The following is a 24,910-nucleotide window of genomic DNA, read 5'->3' as shown; positions in this document are numbered from 1 at the left end:
ATATCTGCTGTCTCTAGTCTTTGGTCAATTGTTTTACTTTTGACCCAGCTCTCAGATCCATAAGTTAAAACTGGTTTGAACACTGTCTTGTATACAGCTAATTTAGTGTTCCGACTAAGTTCTATCTTATTCCATATGAATTTATTCAATTGACTTCCTACCATACCAGCTTTGTTGATTCTGTTGTCTATTTCCAAATTTAATTTACCATCTTCACTAAAAATCATGCCTAAATAGCTGAAATGTTTAACTTGTTCCACAGGTTTTTCATTCACAATGCAGTTGACATTTTTTCAATGATTCTGTCTATTTTCATTGTCTTTGTCTTTTTAATGCTGACCTTCATACCATATCTATTACAACAGTTATTCAATTTAGTCAGGGAGTCTTGCAGACTTGTAGCTGATTTATTTAGAAGTATAACATCATCCACATAAAGCAAACAGCCGACATTAACATCTCCAATTTTGATATCAGGTTTAATACCACTTTCCTTCATAATGTGATCCATATAGATAATGAATGACAGAGGGGATAATATATATCCTTGTCTGACACAAGATTTAGCATTAAACCATCTGCTGACTTAGAACTCTAATAAAGACTAAGTATTGCTTGATATAATGCCCCATTGACACCATATAACTGTAGCGTTTTGAATAACTTCTCTCTTGGCACATTGTCATATGCCTTTTCACAGATCTTTGTTATTCCCATGATTTCTCAACTATTTGTTGTAAAGTGAAGATCTGATCCTGAGAGCCTCTATTTGGTCGGAATCCAGCTTGTTACCCAAAATTTTTGTTCCACAATTCTTTTCAACCATTTTTCAAGTATACTTGCATACCAGGAACACTGAATAGGGAAATACCTCTGTAATTTTCACATTCAGTTTTATTTCCTTTTTATTTATATATATATGGGTACTATGAGAGCTCTACTCCAATCATTGGGAATTCGTCCCTCTGTCCAGGCCTTTTGAACTATGCAGTGCAGCCACTGTAAAACTTTTATACCTCCATACTTCAGCATTTCTGGTCGAATATATCATCTGTTCTTGCTGCCTTTCCACATTTCAAGCCGTTGATGGCTTTTTCTACTTCAAGTATGGATATGTATTCCTGATTGCATGCCTGGTCAGTGTTTTTTACCACTGTGCTATTACTGCTTGTTTCATTTAGCAATTTTTTGAAGTAATTACTCCATACTTTATGGATATCTTTTTCTCCAGTTTTCATGTCACCTTTATCATCTCTAATTCCTTTTACAACACTCTTTCCTTCATTTCAGAGCTTCTTCAACAACCTCCAAAATATCTTGCCACCTTCTTGATATTTATTTTCTATGTTCTTACCAAAGTCTTCACATGACTTTTGTTTAGCCAGTTTTACACAGTGTTTAGCTTTCTTACATTTGTCTTTGTATTCTCTAAGAACACAAGCTGACTTATTTGCCAGGAACTTTTGATATGCTAGTGAAGGAAAAGATTCCTTCACTGCCTCTTTAACTTCCTGTGTCCACCGTGGAGTTCTGTTTTTTCTATTCGTGCAGACAACCTCATCACATGCCTCTCTGGCTGAATCAATCTGGGTTTTCTCCAAGACTTGCCACTGAATCTCCAAGGTTTGGTTCCTGTTCTCAAACTCTTTCATTTTTTCTTGAATGATGTTTGTGTATTTTAGTCTACAGTTCACATCTGAGAGCTGCTCAACTTTTATTCGCTTTAAAACTTTCTTATATCATGTTCTTCTTTTCAAAATGAAATTCAATTTTATCCTGCTCAAGACTAAATAGTGATCACTTCCAATTTCAAATCCTCTGTACACTCTATTGTCCAGCCCCAGGGAGAAAACATCACTATTGACAATAACATAGTCAATGAGACTTTTCTTGTTCCTTGCCTCTTCTTTCCACGTGAATTTTTGCACATTTTTATGTTGGAACATTGTGTTAGTAATAACCAGTCCATGTCCTGAGCAGAAATCTAACAGGTATTTTCCATTATTATTAACTTTGCTCTTTTCTTCAAATTTTCCCAAAATATGTTTGTATGTCTGACAATCATTTCCTACTCTGCTATTTAGATTCCCAACAAGGACCAACTTTTCATTTTTCATTGTGTCAGTTGCTTTCTCTAAAGCCTCAAAAAATTCCTCCACTTCCACCTTAATAGAACCTAGTGCGACCATAGGCACAAATAAGTCTCATTGTCCAGTTCCCCATTCTCATATTTGTCCCCACATCACTCTACTTGAGACTGCCTGCCATTCAAGAAGATTAGCCTCATATTTTGTGTTGAATACTATGGCTACTCCTTCTTTTCCTTGATTGTTATTGCCTGAATATAACATTTTGTATTTATTGCTCAGAAAGATCTCGCCAGTTTTGGTCTTTTTTGTTTCAGTCACCCCTATTATGTCGATCTGGTACTTATCTAATTCCTCAGCTAGCTCCATTTCTTTGCCATTCAGGCTTCTTATGTTGATAGTACCGATCTTTAACTCTGGTGATGTTGAGTTGGGGTTTGTTTTCAGATTTGGTCCAGTAGCCGACTTTTCGCTGTTCGCCCTGGTTCCCTGGCGAAAACAACAGGGGCCTTGTTTAACGGGGCAATGCCCCAGCCGGCATGTGAATTTGTCATGTTGTACCATCATTTTTTATTTTGGTTTAACCAATAAGAATACAATTTGGTCGGCTAAATCCCAAATTGCCATCCTCGTTTGTTCAGTATCCAAATAGATACCCAACAGGGTGCACCACGAGAAGGTGAGGATTAGACATTAGGTCAGAAGCCCTGGTCGGTTCTCTGCATTCCTTTAAAGGCTATGTGGAGGTCTCCTCTCAGTTATACAACTTTGACCCTTAAGCACCTCCCAAAAAAAAAAACAAATATATTGGAATAAAATATTTATTTCTTTATTTTGGAAAACCAAAGTTAGAAAAAACAACAGATTGATTACAAACTCACAAGTTACAGGAAATGTCTAAACTCGTGGTCATTTATATTTTTCTTTAATAAAAGTAAATATTGTTGGAAAGTTTTTATTGAACTTTAACATGTCAATTAAATTTTTATCTCTACCTTGTAACTCTAAATTTAAATTGCTTGATTTTGTACAGAAATCTATTAAAAATGATAAGTGTAACAACCATCTTTTATCACTCAAATATCTCCTTTTTCATCAAGAAAAATTTTTATATCGTTAATTAATACAAGAAATCTTTCTAAAAATTGACTTCTGCTGAGCCAGCGAACATTATTGTACAACAGAAGTTCCCTATCATCATCTGCCTGTAATTTAAATAATCGCCATTGCAGGACTTTTCCTCGAACAGAATTTACAATTTTAAATGTAATATCCAAAACATCTCTTGTGTTTAATCTTTTACTACACAGTACTTTTTGGTGAATAATACAGTGGTACATTAAAAAATCTGGATATTTGTCATCGTTTTTACATAATGAAATGAATCCTGATTTATTACCTATCATTGCAGGAGCACCATCAGTAGTAATAGACACAAGTTTAAAAAGCAGAAGTTTGTGTTGTTTCACAAATTCATCAAATGCCGAAAAAATGTCTTCTCCCCTAGTCCCAATAATGGTATAATTTTCAAAAGTTCTTTTTTACTTGAATAACCTTGAAATATCATGCGATTAAATACCATTAACTGAGCAATATCAGTGAAGTCATTTGATTCATCAAATTGTAATGAAAACGCAACACTGGTGAATTTCTGACATTAACCTGGCCTGGAAACTTTTCTCCAGCAATTGGCAATTTGAAACCTTGTCTGCGGCCTAGAAGTACTCTCTCTCTAGCAACGTCTCAAAACGAGATGCTCCTTTCTGGAAGTGGGAAACTCCTCTCTCAAGCAATGTGGTTCCGGGCGGCAACTCTGGACCGAGCGGCCTCCTCTCTGACAGCAATTCTGGAACTGGGACCCCTTCTGCTTGCTTCATTCCCTTTTTATTAAGCCTCCTCTGAGACCTCAAATGAAGTTCGGCAACCCCCAAAGAAGCGATATGAGTCTTTCATCATAAGTTTCAAGTTTGGCACGCCTATGGTTCTCCTCTGCTTTCTTTTGAATGTAAGTTGCCATCCATCGGAAAGTTGTTTGAACTCTTTCTGACTGACTTTGGAGATGTTTACACTTAAAGCCTGCAAACCTTTCTCATACATACAAGTTTCAATAATAATCTTTCTAATGCTGCCATGTACAGCTTCGGCGACAAAAACATTGCCTTTGTTTTTAACACTCTAACATATTCTTATTAAAGCAGTATATACAGTTAGCTTCAAAAGAGTTATTTACAAAAACATCTGATACAAACTATACCGAGACAAACAAAGTTTATTTTTTTACAATACTCATATGGGACTTAACCTAAGTAAAAAATAGATGTAATGTGCTTTGGAATATTTATGCTACAATCGTGTTTTTACACTTTGCCTATAATCATATTCACTCGGCTCCCTGTCTGACTTCCACTGATCCAAATTACCGTATTTGCTGGTGTATATGACACACTTTTTTTCCTTTGAAAATAGGTCTGAAAAACAGGATGTGTCTTATATGCCGATACTCAGTTTTTTATTGCTTTCATTTCTGGAAATTTTCTCTGTTCTGAGTTATACAATTTCTTTCTTGCTTCCTTGCAGTGTGGGAGAACATTCCAGTTACGTAGAATTCTGTGGATGCGAAGTGTTGTGAACGGTGATAAATTTCTGCCGTCAAATTTTCTCTAAATTTCTTGGCAAATTATCGTTAATTAATCGCTGAAAAACGTCAGCAGTGCTACAATGTTGCATACAAGTTACGTGTGATTGCATATGCTAAAGAACATGGAAACAGGGCTGCAGAGAAGCATTTCGGGCCACCCCAAACTGAGAAAATGATAAGAACTTGGCGGAATCAGGAAGAGGATCTGAAAAAAGCAACTCACAGTAAACATAACCTATGAAGTGGAACTGCAAAATGGCCAGAACTTGAGGCAGAACTGAATACTTGGATTTTAGATCACAGAAAAGTGGAACTTTCAGTGTCTACAAAAATGATTATTCATCAAGCTTTCGCTTGATGAATAATCACTAGCAGAGGGATTGCCAACTTTACTGGATCAGCATCATGGCGTTCAAGATTCATGAAGAGAAACCAGCTATGTATGCGGACTAAAACAAAAATATCACAAAAGATGCCAGCTGAATATGAAGAAAAAATTATTGAATTTCATCGATTCATCATTAATGCAAGGAAGCGAGAAAATTTTGAACTTACGCAAATAGGAAACATGGATGAGGTTCCGCTGAGTTTTGATGTGCCCTCAAACGAAACTGTAGATTCCAAGGGCACAAAAGGTGTTACTGTTAAAACTTCAGGGCACAAAAAATCTCACTACACGGTTGTTTTATCCTGCTGTGCTGATGAGACAAAATTGCCGCCACTATTGATTTTTAAAAGGAAGACGCTACCCAAAGAAAAACTGCTTAAAGGAGTGTTTGTACATGTTCATGCAAATGGCTGGATGGATGGATGGAGGAGGAATGAAGTTATGGTTAGATAAAATTTGGTCTTGGCACCCTGTTGAAGAAGCCTGCCCTGCTAGTATGGGATCAGTTTTGTTCTCACAGAACAGAAGATGTTAAAAATAAACTCAAGGAATTGAAAACTCGGTTAGCTGTAATTCCAGGAGGTCTAACTAGTTAGCTTCAACCTTTAGATGTCTGTATTAATAAACCATTTAAGAGATTTATGAAGAAGTGGAACAGCTAGATGCAGTCTTCAGATTTTGAGGTTACGCCATCAGGAAGAAGGAAGAGGCCTAGCATTTCACAAGTTTGTGAGTGGGTCAAAACTTCATGGGATGCTGTGAAAACTGAGACAGTGGTTAAATCATTTAAGGAGTGTGGCATTAGTAACGTACTGGATGGTACAGAGGACAATTTGTTGTATGAGGACTCAAATTCTGATTTAGGAGAGGTTTCAAGTGTCTCTTCATTTAGCTCTGGAGATGAATTTCTGGGTTCTTTCCTAGTTAGATTAGGTATTTGTTGAAAGTAGATCTACTTATTACTTTATAATTGAAATACTGTAAATTCATTGTAATATTCAGTGATAAAGTTTTATTCCTAAAAAATGTGTTCAAATCTAATACGCCGGCAAATACGGTAATTCATTTACCCAGACTTATAAAAAAATTACTGATTTGACAATTTTAACGAAAAATAAATAAACAATAGCAATATACCTAAAGCGAATTAAAAATAATACAAAATAATGATAAATAAAATATTATGTTTTCAGTTTTCATTAAATTTGTAAGTAAGAAGGAATACACAAGAGATCGACCAAAAATCGCTCTGCGATCGATGGGTTGAACACCCCTGGTGTAGGGGAATATTAGACTTATGCATTTTAGGTGCCCCATAAAAACAGAATGATTTAATGCACAGGTTTTATATCATTGATGATGTCTTTGGGCAAAGAAGTCACTTTTTTTTCAATAATTTATGGACTTTTTTCCTTTTGCAACACAGTGGAGTCTCAATCTATAATTTGACTCTTTTTTTTTAATCATCTTGTTTCATGATAACTGTAGCATTACCCTTTAACATTATCAGTCATTTTAGTAATCACAATATTTTTATTCTTATATAACTTTTTTTAAAGCAGCTATTTCATTCTAGGTGGTTTAGATTTGTTTAGGATGCTTGCTATGTCTAAATGTACATTATTGGTTATTGAAGGTGGAAGATTGTAAATATCCCTGTTCTATATTATCATAATTTCTAGTTTTGGAACTTGTTTATGTGTAATAGCGAAGTTATGATCTTGACAGAGAGCATTCATAGCCTCTTCCCTAAGCACCTGTGACAATAAATTTATGACCACGCAATCTCGTCAAAGTTGCATTTCGAGTGTAGCATATTGGTGGTGGTGTAGGATTTCAAATTTTTTTTTTTTTTTTTTTTGATAAAGTGTTTGCTTTTAACTTTTATGAATTCCTTTTTTTTATCATCTAGTCCCACAGTAAGGTATTCTAAAAACACCACAGAGAGCTAGGACTATTTTTTCTAATGATGCAGCTCTTTCCACAGAACTTAAATATTTTTGCCATACTTTCCTAGCCAATGGCTACACCTCTTACGAAATAGATAAATCTGAAAAGTAATAAAATATGACCTTCACATCACATTCATATCACATGTTAAATTAGCAACTGATCTGCTCTCTTAAGGATAAATTCCATCTTCCATCTTGGAGTTTATGAAGTTCCCTGTGACTGACTTGGATTACTGTGGACAGACAGGAAGATCAGTTAACATCCACCTTGGAGAACATAAGAAATACATTCACTACCATTATTTTGGCAAGCCTAAACTGGCAAACAACCATGCTTTGGATATCCCCTTTACACAGGATTAGAAGGAAGAAAATCAATGTATAATATAAAAGTTGTTACATTCCAGAAAGATTTTTTTTAGAGTCAGCAATGGCTGTGAAGCATTCTCCTAACCTGAAAAATGTGTTGCATTAAGATAACATCCCAAATTTTTGAGGTTAACTTAAGATCCACTCCTACACACACACAATCTTAATACAGTGGTGCCTCGCAATTCGACAGTTGAATTTCGTGGGCCGGCGCATGCTCATGCATGGAATTGTGCAATGTTATTTGTCATTTCTTGTTGGGCTGCGTTGGTGTTTGCTCATGTTGTTTGTGCTAATTTTCAATTCTGCATTATTCAGAAAGTAAAAATTTTGTGCATCCGCAGCTATTATTTTTTTGAGTGAAATTTAAGAATCGGTCCAAAGAGAAGTGAACAGAGGAATAATTCAGGAAAGAAACATGGTTGAGCATAGAGAAGAAGAAAGAATTGTAGATAAGGTGAAGAAAGGTAGAACAATTACAGATGTAGCTCAAGAGTATAGCGTTCCTAGGTCAACTGTGGCAACTGTTTGGCAACAGAGAGAGAGAGAAGATTATGGGTGCTAGGGTGTCTGCTGGTGCAATGAAGATTTCTGACAAGAATAGATCTTCAATAAATGAAGGGATGGAAAAGCTGCTTGTCACCTGGATTAGAGAAAGACAGATGAAGGGAGATCCAGTAACTCAGGCAGTGATCTGTGGGAAGACTAGGTTAATTTTTGAAGAATTGCAGAAGAAAACTCCAGGATGTACCTCAGATCAAACTGAGGAATTCAAAGCAAGTCGAGGCTGGTTTCACAGATTTCAAGGTAGAACAGGCATCCATAGTATTCTCACACAGGGGGAAGCTGCAAGTGCAGATAAAGAGGCTGCAGAAAAGTTTGTAAAAAAATTTGAAGATTTAATCAGGAAGGAAGGCTAACTGCTACAGCAAATTTTTAATGGGGATGAAACTAGGTTATTTTGGAAGCACTTGCCAAATCGAACTTACATCACGCAAGAAGAAGTGAAGCAGGACATAAGCCTATGAAAGATAGGCTTACTTTGTTATTGGCAGCAAATGCGAATGGAGACTTTAAACTAAAGCCACTTCTGGTCTACCACTCAGAAAATCCTCAGTGCTTTGGGGAAAAAATCATTAAGTCCAAACTGCCAGTGATGTGGAAATCCAATGCAAAAGCCTGGGTAGACCAGCAAGTTTTCAAAGATTGGATTTTTGAGGTATTTGACCCAAGTGTGAAGAAGTTCCTCACTGACGACAATTTGCTTTTGAAAGCACTGCTGATCCTTGACAATGCTAGTGCCAACCCTCAAGACTTAGAGGACATTCTTGAAATTCACTTTAAAGTCCAATTCTTGCCTCCAAACATGATGTCACTGATCCAACCCATGGATCAAGAAGTGATTGCGTGTTTTAAAAAACTTTACACCAAGGCTTTGTTCTAACGGCTTTTCGACGTGACTCACTCTTCTTACAAGACACTGAAAGTTGTACTGGTGATTTGAGTCTAGAAGAGGGGTTAACCTGTTTGTTATTACTTTTGTGAGAATTTTGTACAGATTAGAAAGAATACTAATTGGTCTATAGTTCTTTGTCCCCTTTTTTAAATAACCGTGAGTAGCATCGAGTTCAACATTCTCCATGCCATTTCCTTTATTAAAACTGCCTGGGATGGAGTGACACAGAGAACCCTTCGTGCATCATGGAAGAAACTTGTTCCTAATTTTTCTCAGGATGACAACAGTGCAGAGCAAGCAGCTGGAGAATCAAAAGCAGCTGCAGCATGCGAGAGATCATTTCGACGGTGGAGAATCTCAACATAGAAAAGGTTGATGAGGCTGATGTAGAAGAACCCAATCCCCCAGAATGTAGGTGACCCCCCTGGAACTCGGGGGGGGGGGGTACTTACGGCGCCCAATCCCCCGAGTTCCGGGCTGGTAAGAAGAAAAAAAACGTGACATAAAAACGTTTCAAATTTCGGCTTATCTTTTTATATATATAGAATAGATATATAAATTTATAATATTAATTCAAGATTGTAAGAGTGGAGGAAGGCCTTGGAATGTAACGGATTAAGATTGAGTAGGACAAAAACAGAATATATGGAGTGCTGTTTTAGTGGAAAAAAGAAATCAGTAATGATCGAAAACTATATTTTGGAGGGGAAAGAAAAGTTTAGGTATTTAGGCTCAGTGTTACAGAGAGATGATGAGATTGATGAAGAGGTGACTGGCAGAATTAGCACAGGATGGTTAAAGTGGAGACAAGCTAGCACTGTTTTGTGTGACAAGCATATCCCTGATTCATCTAAAGGGGAAGTTCTATAAGTCAGTTGTGAGGCCTGCCATATTGTATGGATCAGAATGTTGGGCTGTAAAGAAAATACACATGCAAAGGATGGATGTGACAGAGATGAGAATGTTAAGGTGGACCTTAACATTCTCATCTCATCTAGTTAATGTGTAAACCCAGGGGTTTACAAAATTCAGTGCACGCAACTTACCTATATAGGGGAAACAGGGTGCACCATCCCAAGAATAGAAGAACATAAATGCCACATTAAATTCCTCCATTATGGTAAAACAGGTGTGTTAGACCATACACTTCAAACATGTCACAGAATCAACTGGAAAGGCACTGAGTTTAAAACTGAATTTAAACAAGAATAATGGATTAGTTATTCCAAGAATCTGGAGGACCCATCTGCAACTTATATAGTATTCAGAACATGCAGAAAACCCCAACACAAGAAAACCTTAATATAAGAGGGCTATGGAGATGTTTTTAATGTAGTTCCACTAGAAAACTTTATTTATATTTATTTAGATTTTTTTTATCATTTGTATATTATTATACTTATATGTATAAAACATTTATTTTATATTGTTAATTAATTTATATTTATGTATAATTTTTTTATTATTTTTTTTTCCGCCAATGTCAGGCTAGGGTAAACGATTTTCCTGATACAGAGGTCAAAACGTCAAGTGTTATTTTCATAATTATAAGTAAATAATTACTCCAACATGTGCATTTTTGTCTCCATAAATTCTACACAATGAACATTAGAGGGTGTCAAATTAGGACTTTAGATCTTTTGTCCATTACAATTTGAATTATTTCACTTGCTCATTGTCATGTGTAAACTGTAACTTGTTTTGTGCTCTGAAGATGCTGGTTGGAAATCTATTGAAATATAATCCAGTTAATAAAAATCTTTTTATAATTTGGTTCATTTGGTGTTGTAATACTGTTAAAATAAGTTATGAATAAGGTCCACCACCTTAGCTTGTCTATTAGAGTGCCTTAGAAGAGAGAAATGTATGATCTGATAATATTGGATGAAATTTTCAGTTAGAAGTTAGTAATGATGTAACATTTTCATGTAGTTTCATATATGTGTAGTACAGAAACGGCAACTCTTTGATTCAAAATATTCTCATGTGCCAACTGAAATTTTGTGCGACATATTATTTGGTGTCTTTTAAGTATTGGGAGAATCTTTTAAAATAATCAGAAATCACACTAGAGCAGTAAAATCAAAGAACACTGTTAGAGTGATTATTGTATGTCATGTAAGATTGAATGAATGTAAAAACTCATTCCAAAGGTTCCCCTCCCCTGATCTAGACAATGCCTCTCTCCCAGTTTATCTCAAAATGTGCTTTCTAGAGTCATCCTACGTCATCCAGAAAAGATGCCATACTGATCTGGCACCTATCCAATAACACTGAAGCAAGCTTATATACAGCTATCTCAAAAAAAGAGAGAAAAATAAACTATGAAAAAAAAAAAAAGAAAGTCAACCATAAGAAGTGCCATTGCTTTACATAATTTTTCTTGTAAACAAATATCACCAGCTTAACCACCTTACCAGCCATTATGGATCAAATATGCATCCTGATACGCTTCGTATCCATCATATATTTCAATGTAATATCAATGGTATTACAATTTTAATATGCACTTCGCATCCATGGTAACTTGGACGTATATATATGTCCTAGCCGGTAGCGTGGTTAAAGAAGTTAGCTGTTGATATTTGTTTACTTCTTTATTACTTTGAGATCCACCAATTCATTAGTAATCACTATTATAGATTCATCTCCCCCTACCCCTCACTCTTCACAACAGATCTAGCCAACCTTTACCCACCTTTGGACACAAGCCATGGAAAGGTTTAGAGAAACTTGTGTTCACTTTGTGCATTTCCAGGATAGGCTGTCAGTCTGGCTTAAAGGCCCAAGCTGTCATCTAATGGTCTGCCTTGATGCACTTTGTAGGTTCAGAGTTTGGTTTCTGAGTTCCTCTCTGGTTGTGCATTGCATATCATGATGGGTGGGTTCCTCTCTTCAAATTTTCCACTAGTAGTGGGGTACCCCCAAGACTATACTTTTGCTGATATATCCTTTCTCCCTTTACATTTTCTTCTCTCACTAACCTCAAACCTTATTTATGGTTTCACTGATGACTTTACACTCAATTACTTCATCCATTTCAATTCTCTTTGTCATTTAACATTGATCCTCTGGTGTTGAAATGACCCAAGCTTCAAAATCTTCCATAAACCATGTCTTTGAACGCATGTTGACATTCTCCGTATGGGACAATTCAGTGAAATTTCATTGCTTCCAAAACACAGTCCTGTCTTATTTTTCATAAGAAACCTCTCTTCATTTCTCCTTACCTTAGATAATACTTAAAACATTAGTGAGGTCAGATTTCTTTTCTTAGGCTAACTTATACTTCCCACAATCTGCTTGTTTTCCTTTCATTCATTATGATACTCATCTGTACCACTCCTAATTTTCAAATTTGCTCAACTTGAGAACACTGTTCTTGTGGTCTGGAATAACACATCAAAATTCTCTTTAAAAATTAGATTCTTGATAAAAACATAATTTTTAAGGAGAAAAGCTTAGAAGAGGAAAATCTGTTTATGTGAATCTGCCCGTGTAAGGTTGTAAAGCCTGGTATACGTTAGTATTAGTACGTACCATGGATGGGCTAAAGGTTAGATTCTGGAACACTACTCTAAAGCTCAAACGTGAAGTTTTTTCAAGCCACTTCAGTAAGCAGGGTTGTGATCTCACACTAAGTGACAAAATTCATCTACCACTTATCACAGATAAGCTTAATAGATAATCTTCTCTTATAACTCACTCTGCCATCTTCCTTGAATATATCCTTATACCTTTTCTATAGGTATTTTAACAGGCTTAGCTCTAAACTGATCATCTATAACAGTTTAGTTACAGTCTTAACACAGCAACTCTGCATCCTCGTTCATTTCATCTACCTCTGTTCTTTCGACAACTATCCTTTCTGCTTAACCTGTTGCATGTGTACACCGCACTTGTATTATAGGTTTTGTAATGTAAAATGTTTTATTGCTGGATTACCAAGTATGTTATACTTGACAGAAATTATATTCTTGTTTTAATCCTTTACCCAACCATATACAAAAGTTTGTGCTTGAAGTATCTTCACAGTAGTTTCCTCAGTATCCCATAATGCAAAAACATTATGGGAAGGCTCACTCCTTTGCCCAGTTTTGATCTTTATCGAGGTCTCATCAGTAGGAGACAGGTCCAGGAAGATACCAAGATTAAATCAATACAGTAGTCATATATTTTCTATATACAAATAATAAAATGGTATATCATATTATTAAATCCTCTGGATCAGAGATAATTGTAAAAGTTTTACATCTCCTAGGTCTGGTTCCCACTGATGAAACCTCAGTAAAGGTTGAAACCTTTACTGAAGTTTCATTGTTCCATAATATTTTTCCATAATCCTTTACTATTCCATAATATTTTTGCATTGTGGAATGCTGAGGCAATTGATGTGGAGTCAACAGCCTCTATTCACATGCAAACTATTCACATGCAAACTTCCTTATCCTTACATGTCAATGTTGATTTCAGCATCGCATTTGACCTCTGAATTGTATTTGCAGCTTTTGCTATGTGACTTTTGAACTTCAAATTCCTGCCCACCGTAACATGAAAATCCCTAACTTCATCAGTTTCTCGTAGTACAATATAATGTGCTGTAGGAAATCTCATCATGCCGTAGTGCATAACTTTACACTTATTGACATTGAACTGACTGCTATTTCATTTAGCCACAGCTCCATCCTGTTGGCATTATTTTGTAAGTGTTGTATATCCATAGCACCCTGATTATCCTATCTGTCTTTGCATCATCAGCAAACAAATCAACATCTCCTATCAAGTCCTTCCTAATATCATTAATGTATAAATTGGACAATGAAATATGGAGTCAAAGCTTTTGACTCCATATTTCATTATTTCATAAGCATTGGAAAAACAGAATATAAAAAGGAAATATAGAAAGGAAAAAAAAACATTTCTATGTGCATATTCTTACCAACTCCTCTACAATCCACTCCAGAGATACTGATGGGTCATTAGTTAAACACATCAGTCTTTGCACTGCTTTTGTGCAATGAGCTTATCATACATTCTTTCCTGAACTGAGATTAAAATTATGCAAACATGTCAAGGGTCTAGCCCTTCTGTCTGCATCCAAATATAGTGGTAGCGCTGTGTGCTATATTATCTACACCAGGTCACCCATAATGATTACTCATTTAGTACCCATCAGGATAATTTGTAGATGCATTTCTTCTTACACAACAAATGAACCTCCAAATGTGTAGCAATACTCCACCATTATACTTGGGTAATGGATTAACAAGAATATAATTTCTTGTCGAGTATAATATTATAGATTTTGTGATCTCATGTACATAGAGTTAGTACACGCGCACGCACACACTAACTAATATTGCTTTCAACAGTTTATCTAAATGTTCTGAAAACTGACATTTAGACAAATTGACAAGTTGATGTAAAAGCATAGCTCAGTGTGCCATTGGGATTTAAAGATGCTCGGCAAAGGTTTAATTTAAGGATGTAAGAAGAGAAATTTTCATTTGTTTTCTCGCATCCCTAAATTTCTGCAACTATTAAAGGCATCTGTATTTGTTGATAATGCTAGACCCTGGCCTTTGCAGTGTTTTTAAATATTACTGGCCTGGTTAACCAAGTGTGTGATAGCACTTCTGTTTTCCAACTGAACAGCAGAATTTCAAATCCCACTACAGACACAGATGTTGGTGAACATCTTCAGTTAGTGGATGAATTTCATCATTTGGTTTGGAACCACCCTTCCAGCTTATTGGAAGCTTGAAGTGACTTCAAAACATTCTGAGTAGAATTTCTAGATCAGGGGTGGGCAAGTTTTTAAGTGTGCATGCCAACCGAAATTTTGCGGAACATATTATTATCTGGTGTCTTTTAAGTATTGGGAGAACCTTTTCAAATAATCAAAAATCACACTCGGAGTGGTAAAATCAAAGAATATTGTAAGAGTAATTATCGTAAGTCAAGTAAGATTGAATGAATGTAAAAATTAGTGAAGGAATTTTTACTTAAAACTCCTACCCTGTTGATAGCATGGATATTTTTTATTTACTCGTAAGTGTAATTCTATCTGCCATATACAATTTAAAGATGCAATTTTTAACATCAGCAAAAGAGTAAACAATAATTCTGAATTTTTTTGTTTTTGTTTTTTTATAAAGGTCAATCAGACAAGTTTTTTCACATTTTTCCAATATATTACAGTGCATAATCTCATAATCATTTTACTTGACTAAAGCACAATGAAAGAAAAAAGTAAAGAAAAAAACTTTTATTAATTCTTAATCCCTTATGAGTAATACATAAAAATTACAGATAAAATAAAATGTTATTTTACCCACATCATATAATAAACAGAAGTTAATCTTTACCATTTTTTAACAGAAAACATCAAATCAAAACTAGAAAAAGAAAAATATTGAACGTTTTATTTATTTAGCATCAATGAGACTTCTGCTGCTGCATCACTGATGACAGATAATTTATATCAGGTTTATATTTTGTAACCTTTAGAGATATGCATGTGCTACTAGTTTCATCTGTAAGGCTGCTCCTGTTTACGAGACTTAACAAAGTTCATCACTGAGAACAATGATTCACAAGAATATGTAGAATCAAAAATGGAATAGTATTCCAAGTCCTTAGTACCTCGTTTTTTGCACTTCTCTCTGTTACTCCTGTCTCTAACTGCTCTTTTCCAATATTTTCCAAGTCAGTGCCGAGGTCAACAGATTTCTGTCTCCAAATTGAGCTACTTTGAAAATCAATCAACTATATTTCAAAATCATTCAATTTATCCACGAGAACATCTGCAAGTTTAATTCATCCAGTTTTATAGTGTCTGGAAACTTAATGAATTTTGCAATCTCTTCTAATTCACTGAACTTAACAAATCTTAGAGAGAACTGCTCAGCAGTTGACTTAATGACGTTTAAAAATAGCTTTTGAAGACATTACATTGGCTGTCTATTTTGTCTTTCTTTTTGAGATCAGTGATGTATTTCTTTAGATTCAGAAAATATCTAAATCTCTCACTGTTTACATCCTTTTTGAAAACTCCTAGTTTCATTTCAAATGCCTTTATGTCGTTAAACATGACATCAAGAGTTCTTACCAGATCCCTGTAGATTAAGGTTCAAGTCATTTAAATGATCGCAAAAATCTACACAAAAACATCAGTTTACAAACCACATGATGGCATACATTTCTTTATAAGAAATTCGTTGATTGGTCAAAAAGAGATTTATCTCATCCAGGCATTCAACAAATTGTTTCAGAACAAGACCTCCACTAAGCCAATGAACATTGTTGTACATTATTAGTCCTTTGTACACTGAATCCACCTCATTCAATAGATTCTGAAATTATCTTTTATTCAAAGCACGTGCAGAAATGTAACTAACAACCTTGGTTACTGGAAAGACTTTTAATGGGATTATATTGATCAAGTGCATATAATAAACAACTATGTTATACCAACTAGTTTCACCAACTAAGGCTGTTGGCATCTTCAGGGTACATAACTGATGTAAGGCACTAAAAAGTAAAAAACTGTTACAAACTATAATCAACCGATTCCAATTATATTAAACAAAGAACAAAGCGCGTACAATACGTGCATAGAGCGTGCATGATATCACTTGTTGTTATTTAGGAGCTTTCTATAGTTGGCACTATAATTCAGTTCTGGCAACTTGATGGCTCTGATAAGGGTCTTCCAGATCACGGGCAAGATTAGTCCTTGGTTCCAGTTAAGGTTTTGTATACAGCGGGCAACTGTTTTGGCCTCCTCAAAAAGTGATATCATGCACGCTCTATGCATGTATTGTACGTGCTCTGTTCTTTGTTTAATATAATCGGAATCAGTTGATTATAGTTTGTAACAGTTTTTTACTGCCTTACATCAGTTATGTACCCTGAAGATGCCAACAGCCTTAGTTGGTGAAACTAGTTGGTATAACATAGTTGTTTATTATATGCACTTGATCAATATAATCCCATTAAAAGTCTTTCCAGTGCTTTTTGGTCAAGAAAATTAAACGTTTTTTTTTAACCTTGGTTACTGTTTGCATCAATTCTTGAAGTTCTTTAAGTCAGCTTTTGCACATAAAGTCTCCTTGTGTATGCTGCAATGAAAACCTATCAGAAGATGTTGGATACGTATTTATTTATTTACTTATTTTTAAGATGATCCCTGGGCTGTACCGGAAAAAAAGTCATTGCCCTCCCACGTTTTGGCACACGTGCCAAGGTTCCCTACCTCTCTTCTAGATTATCCCTTAATCTATCTACAGTACTAATGTATGATGAGTCTACAACCTTTTGTGGCTGGGATTTGCTAAAGAAAAAAGAACCACATTCTTTAAAGAGAGGCATCATTTTGAAAGCAGACAAGAAGACTACTGTTGTCTTGCTATATCAAAATCCAAGGTTACTTAGTATGAATCACCAGCCATTTAAAGGAAGAGTCCTGAATAACACATTACAACAAAACCACAAAACTTCTCTCCTATACTTTACAATTTAATCTGCTATTTCTACATCTGTTCATTCCAAGGGTAAGGTACATGAAAGAGGTATATTTATTTACGAAGTAGATTCATTTACTTATCAGTTCTTAGTACATTGTTTAAACTGCAGACCACTTACTATAGTGCATTCTTTTGTAAAGATTTCTGAGCACTGAATTCATTATATTCACTGTTATCTCATTGTTTTTCAAACATGCCTCACAGATGAATTATGACAATCAGTCAGAAATTTCTTAAGATAGCTACACTTTTTTCAACACTGTATAATACAGGTTACTTCATCTATTGTCGATTGGGCAATTTAGCTCTCTCTCTCAAATAGTTGTTCAGCTGATGTGGAAGCTTCTGAGTAGCAAACCATAGAGATTACCCAATCTTTATGCCAGTGAATGTGCTGCATTTAATAATATAGATCAGGCGTGGCCAACTTCATTCTATACGAGGGCCAATATGTGATGAGCGGTAGCGTCACAGACTGCACACTTTTAGACAGAACTTAAATAAAAATAAACTGCATTTTTTCAAGGCAATAGTTATATGTATTGAATTACTATATTTGTTAAATTATTTTACTACTGGGAGAACAATATAAAATACTTGAAACTGATCACTGTAACCAGAGCAGAGCAAGTGACTTTCAATGATTCGTTACTCTGGAGCGCATAGAAATCTCCCACTACTACAACTTGCACAGAGAAGCAGTAGATTTTATAAATTGAGTAATCTTTTTAAAGCAATTTTGATTCCGTGTTGAGAATATAAATTGTTTCCATCATCAGAAATAATGAATATAACTAGTATATCAATCAGAAAATCTGTGATCGAAAATAATGCTAAATTGATAATACATATAATTTAATATAGTTTTTATCCTGCCGCGAGCCACACAAAATCACGGTGCGGCCTGCGGGCCTGCTGTTGGCCACCTATGATATAGATGATTCCACTCTCGTGGCTGCATAATTGTTTTTTTCCTCAAGATATATTATGCCATATATTTACTACAAGCATTGTCACTTAGCCATTGCAACATGCTAAGCACTGTAGTTATTTTCATCATTCTGTATCTTTCTATCGTTTACTGGCTTTGGATATTTAAGTTTTTTTATACTTATAGAATGTTTACCTTAACTAAAATAATCACATGCACTGCAGGTCCAAGAACAAATGATGGGGAGTAGAGTGCAGAATCATTGGTTTAAAAAAGATAATAATAATAATGATGGCAGTAGCCCTTCTGTGCAAAAATCTGCCAAAAAACATAGTTTAATGAACAGTAATTGAATATCACTTCTGTTTATATATGATCAGTGTAATTAATCTTGATTGGATTTTTTCTTTATTTTTTTTTGCAGATTCAGTACACTTTAGGAGGATTTGAAAATATGGAATTATCAAGAGCATATTTTGCTCAAGCTATAAAACTTAATCATCATAATATGAGAGCACTGTTTGGTCTCTTTCTGGTAAGCAGCTAATCAGTCTAAACTCAAAAAAAATAAGACCTTTATTTTTGAGTATTGCTACTGTCAATATATTGTCATCAATTATGTCATATTCTCCAATGTTTTGTTACAAATTGCTTACTTGTATAATGCATGAAGCAAGCAACAAGCATCTTTTTTATGTAATGACAAATGCCATTTTCTGAGTACATGCAAGTACATCAGTTTTGATTAGTTCATTTGAATATCTTTTGACTAAAGTGTGTCTTTAAAATTGTAGTAAATATTACCTAACATTTTTTTTTCTTTTAACCATACAAACATGCATATAAATCAGATATATCAATTAATTTATGCTTCATATCCATGTTATTTCAATTGTATCCAAATTTTATTTCAGTTTCAATGGGCACTTCAGATCCATATAATTATTGAACTGTAAACATGGCAAGACTGGATTAGGTGGTTAATGGCTTGAACAGTCATTCTACCACAGTAATGCTCTTAAAGCCTCTCTAATGAGATAACCTGCTATACAACAATAAAATTAGAATAAAAGCAGGCACATGAGTGTCAGTATCCAAAACAAGTTTGGTTGCTGTGTTTTTGTGATCATACACAAAAGTTTTGCAGCACTTATCCTGAATTATGTTAGTCTTTCTCAATCTGACAGCTGTCTGATCCAACTGCGTAATGGAGTTGTACAGTTGGATCCAGATCAATGTCTCTGGAGTAGTTGTTAAGGTGTTATGGAGGATAATTAGGATTTGTATTCAAAAGTGGATAGATAACACCTTAATCCTCTATGGAGGAAAGCATGGCTTTGTTAGGCAGGTCTTGCATTAAGTTTGTTCACATTTTATGATAGTGACTGCAGAGTTGGATAAGGGGGAATAGATATATTGCACAACACCTTTGGATTTTGCCAAGGCATTTGACAGGATTTCACTTGGAAGGTTGTTATACAAACTGAAAGGGAATGAACAGGAAAATAGATTACATGGATTACTGAAAGGTAGCAGAAAGTAATGTATTGAGGTGCATTACTTTCTGCTACCTCAATACATTACTTTCTGCTACCTTTCAGAAAGTAATGTATTGAGGTGCCGAATCTAAGAGAAGGAACATTGCTGGTGAGGTACCACAGGATCATTTTGTAGTTTAGCCAATGTTATTTACTTTAATATTAATGATTTTGTGGTTGGTTTGGATAGCACAAGGAAAAGTCAGTAAGTTGCAAACAAAAGCAGAACAAATGAATTGGAAGTGAATGATTTTCATTCTGCATCCCTAGATAGTAGCACAGTCTAGAATGATGGCAGTACATGTAGTAGATGTGCATGCACATTTCGTATTTTTCAGCAGCCTAAAATGGCAGCCATGCTCGAGGAATGTACAACTGGCAAACAATGTACTGTTGTGTTTTTTGTAGGCAAAAGGACTTCCTGTAAAGGACATAAAGAGATGCATCCTGTTTAATGCAAGAAGTGTCACATGCAGCGGTTTGCAAATTGGTCCAGTAATTTTCACAAGGATACTCAAAACTTTATGGTGAAGACTGATCTGTTGAGATTGCAACAGAAGCCACTTTGAGACTGGTTGAATAGTTGATATGGGATGACAGGCCAATAATGATAAACAGCCGGGCAAATGCAATAGGTTATGCTCATGGTCTCAGCTACAGTATAATGCATGATAATTTAAATTTTTGGAAAGTATGTGCATAGTGGGTTCCCAGAAAACTGAATCCTCAGCACAAAATGAACCAAATGGGTCTGTTCTTGCAACATCTCTTCCATTATGCAGATGAAGAGGAAGGGGATAAATCATGAGTTTACCACTACCAACTTGAATCAAAGCTTACGTCTGTGCAATGGATACATCCCAGTTTACTAGCAAACAAACAAGAAGTTCAAGGTCACTCCATCAGTACAAAAGCATATGCTTATGGTCTTTTGGGATTCTCAAGGAGTACTGCTGGCCAATTTTCAGAAGTGTGGTAAAAATGTGAATACCATCATACTTTGAAATTTTATTGATGCTTCAGGATGCGATTTGCTGAAAACATCCAGTCCTACTGATGAGGACAATTGCTTCTGCATGACAGTGCAAGACCTCATCCAGCTACAAAAACTCAAGAACTGAAAAAAATTCAAGAACTTCAGTAGGTACTCCTGCAGCATCAACCTTACAGCCCAACCTTCCAACAAGTAACTGTCACCTGTTTGACCCACTGAAATAGCACCTTGGTGGCAAACACTTTACCGATGATTAGGAAGTTGAAAATGAGATGCAGAGTTAGCTGAGACAATGGACAAAAGAATTCTGTGCTGCTGGTTGGAAGAACTAATAAAGCAATTGGACAACAGTATAAATGTTGAAGGAGCTTCTATAGAGAAATAAATGTTTTTACAAGGTTCATATTTCACTTGTTTTATTTTTTATAACCATTAGTAACTTATTTATCGACTTCTCCTCATAACATTTAATTATTTGCTGATCATGCAAACTCAGAGGAAGAGTGATTGCTGTATAGAATCCTTGCAAATTTACTTGGACAAACTGGTTCTTTGGGCAAATGACAGTGAATGTCAGTTCAAAGAAAGGATTCAGTTCAGTATTGCTAAATGCAATGTTATCATTTTGGCTGAGGCCATTGCAAGCAAATTGCCATAATATTATTATGGCAATTTGCTACAAGTTGTCAACGAAGCTAGAAATCTAGGGGGTTGATAGTAGACAGAGCTAAAGTTCAGGAGATCACATTGCTAATGTGGTTAAGTCATCACATCACACTGGTGAAGAGAACACTAACCTATAGAAATAAGGAAGTAATTGAAACAAGTTTTTAAATAGAAATAGGAGATATTAATAAAAATCCATCCTTATTTTATAGCTGAATAAAAAAAAAAAATAAAACTTTGAACATTTCTGATTTTTGACTAGAGAGCTTATGAGAATACAATCCTCTTCATGGGAGTTGTCTTCGCGTGCACTACTTAGACATGAGTACTGCCCAGGCAGCCATATAGTCATTTTGTCTCCATTTTAGAGTTGTCTCCATTTTGGAAAATTATGGAGACAACTACCATGTTTGAGTAAAACTTTAATTTAATATAAACCAAAATCCACATTCGACGTTTCGACCTTTATATCAAGGTCATCTTCTGGAGCATATATACTATATACAGAGAAACAAGCTGCACTATAATCTACATGATTTGTTAAAGTTACTGACCAACCGTTTAGTGGTGGTTTGTCAGAATTCGCAGGCTTCCTTAAATTTTAATGTATGGGATGGCTATGGTTTTACTGTAATCTAGATTCTTTTTTGATGATGTTTTATGCAGTACTTTATTAATAGTATTTTTGTTATAGCCATTATTTATAAATGTGTCGCTGATGATTTTTAATTCCTGTTTCAGAGCTTGCTGGTTAGAGCAAATTGTTATAGCTCTGTTTTTAAGGGTGTTAATGACTCCATATTTTTGTGATGGATGGTGGTATGAATTAGCATGCATGTATTGGCCAATGTGTGTCGGTTTGCGGTAGACCGTGAAGGATAGACTGCCTGAAGGGAGACGTGTAACCAGTGTATCCAGGAATGGGAGTGAGTTCTGATTTTCAATTTCGATAGTAATTGCATGCGTTCATGTTGTTTGTTCAGGTGGCTAAGGAATGTGTTTAGCGTTTGTCGCCCATGTGGCCAGATAACGAACACATCGTCAACGTATCTAAGCCACACTGTAGGTTTTAGAGTGGAGGAATCGAGCACTTTGCTCAAAAGTTTCCATATAGAAGTTAGTGATTGGAGTGGGGGGGTTTGTGGTGAGCCCATGGCCATACCTTCTTTTTGTAGGTAACATTTATTTTGCCACACATAGTAACCGGAACGCAGTACGTGGACAAAGAGGGCCGTAATGTGGTGCAGAAATTTGTTCCTTACTAGAAGAATTGTCTCATTGATTTGGACATTTGTGAAAAGGGCAGAAACGTCAAAACTGACTAATAAGTCATCTTTGTCAAGTGTTATGTTTTTAATTTTGTTTATAAAGTGTTGTGTGTTCTTTATGTAGGAGGGGGAATGACCCACCAACTCCTTAAATGTTGATGCTAATTTCTTGGCTAAGTGGTAATTAGGACCTCCATCACACATCACCACCTCCATCTTCTGGAAGTGGTGATACCACGGTTGAAGTAATGGAGAACTTATATTTACCTATACAAGTTGCCACAAGGTGCTTTGACCTTATTAAATAAAAACCTCAGGATCATAGAAATTTTATTTAATAAGGTCAAAGCACCTTGTGGCAACTCGTATAGGTAAATATAAATTGCATTACTTCAGCCATGGTGTCACCACCTCAGGGTCTGGTTCCCACTGAGACCTCAATAAAGGTCGAAACCGGTTTGGGTAGTGGCCCTTCCCTTAATGCATAGCATCAAAGAGATGTGCTTTACATTATGGGAGATACTAAGGCAAGTGGTTAGAGCTTATTCCACCTTTACCACGAATTGCCTCAGACCTGAAAATACTTCAAACTTAGCTTACTTGCTTGTTTGCTTACTTGGGAAAATAGGATTAAAACCAAGTTTATAAAATTTCTTGGTATCTTTAAAGTACTTGTAGTACCTTTTAAGTAGTGCAAGCTAAGACAACTTCCAAGTGAAGGATTGAATAAGCTCTCTAGTCAATTTTTGGAAACTTTCAAAGTTACTGTTTTTTCTTCGACTATGAAATAAGGATGGATCTTTAATATTTATTCCCTGGTTCTATTTAATTTAACACTGAAATGAAGCCTTTAGCTCTCTTTTGAATTATTGAAACAAGTTTTTATCTTGTTTTAATCCTTTATCCAAGCATGAACAAACAAAAGTATGTATTTGAAGTATCTTCACAACTATGCACTAGTTGCTAAATTACACTAGTAGTAAATTTATTTGTAAACTTCCTATAATAGTACAAAATGTTGAACAATTGTTACACCTGATATCTTAGGAATATAGTATTCTCAGCCATCATGGTGTAACATGAAGAATAAATATCATAAGTTAAAACCCCTGCATAAAAAAATGAATTATTTAATGGAAAATTTCTTGCATCCAGTAATATGTATAAAACGTAAGGGTTGTTGTTAAAGTAGCTGATAAAGGAAGGAATGTATTAATATTGTAATATGACTTAAAATAAGGAATTCTAACTAAATAAGTAGCTAACAAAGGAAAGTATAGATTAATATTGTAATACGATTAAAAATGAGAGAGTTAAGTAAATAAGTAGAAATGGGTGAGTCATAAAATACGTTATGTGAGAGATTAAGTTATTAAGTAGAATTCATAGAAAAGGTTTGAAAGGGGATTAAGTCAGGCTAGCACAAGAAAAGCAAAGCTATCGCTTAGGGCCGATCCCTGGATTGAAACATTGAGAACGGGCTTGCCGATCAAATGACGTTTGGCGAGAAAACGCCACCCTAATTGGTCGATGATTAAAAAAACTAGTAGAAGGAGGAGGAAGGAAGTAAGAAAAGTGCCGTTAGGGGAGCAGCTATAAAAGGATTGGTAACCCCCTGGAGAGGACTTTTTTTGGATAGTCGCTTTTGGCCTTGGAGTTTGGTTTTGGTTCCGGTGGAGTTCACGGGGTTTTCCTGAGTGGCGACAGGGGTGATATCTCCTCATCACAACACGGAAACGAAAGTGAGCGGGATTTCGATTCCCGTTTTCCTGAGTAGGAAGCAAAGGAAAAATTGCCATAGAGTCCTAGAGAAGGAGGGATCTTCTTCGTTTCGACGCTAGTGATAACTATGCAAAGCAGAAAGCTGTAAAGAGATCGATGTCCTCGTAGCTAATAGTAGAGCAAATATATGTGTGTTAAAGTATTCCAGAGTTACGAGAAGTTATACCAGAGGTTCATTAGGAAAAGGATAAAGGCCCATACGAAAAGCTCAAGAAAGGTACTGTAAATCATAACCTATGTTAGCTAGAAATTTGTCTGTGAAAAGTATCGTGATTCCAATACAGAACTGTTGAAGTTATACTAGGACTTTAGT

The 24,910-nt window shown here is 35.4% G+C and overlaps 1 protein-coding gene across 1 annotated transcript in view; it reads left to right on the top strand.

Moving 5' to 3' along the window:
* LOC150106808 (ER membrane protein complex subunit 2-like) overlaps positions 1-24,910 on the top strand; it is a 166,848-nt gene that overhangs the window by 116,481 nt on the left and 25,457 nt on the right. Inside the window, exons 6-7 of the mRNA XM_090393485.1 lie at positions 7,026-7,032; positions 18,774-18,884. Coding sequence (XP_090249611.1) covers positions 7,026-7,032; positions 18,774-18,884 — 118 coding nt within the window. The remainder of the gene's footprint in view (positions 1-7,025; positions 7,033-18,773; positions 18,885-24,910) is intronic.

Source organism: Typopeltis vanoorti, chromosome 5, assembly GCF_054136105.1.
Source record: "Typopeltis vanoorti isolate ZY-2024b chromosome 5, IOZ_Tvanoo_1.0, whole genome shotgun sequence".
Taxonomy (NCBI): domain Eukaryota; kingdom Metazoa; phylum Arthropoda; class Arachnida; order Uropygi; family Thelyphonidae; genus Typopeltis; species Typopeltis vanoorti.
Note: the sequence above shows the minus strand (reverse complement) of the source record. Positions and strands in the feature narration are given on the sequence as shown.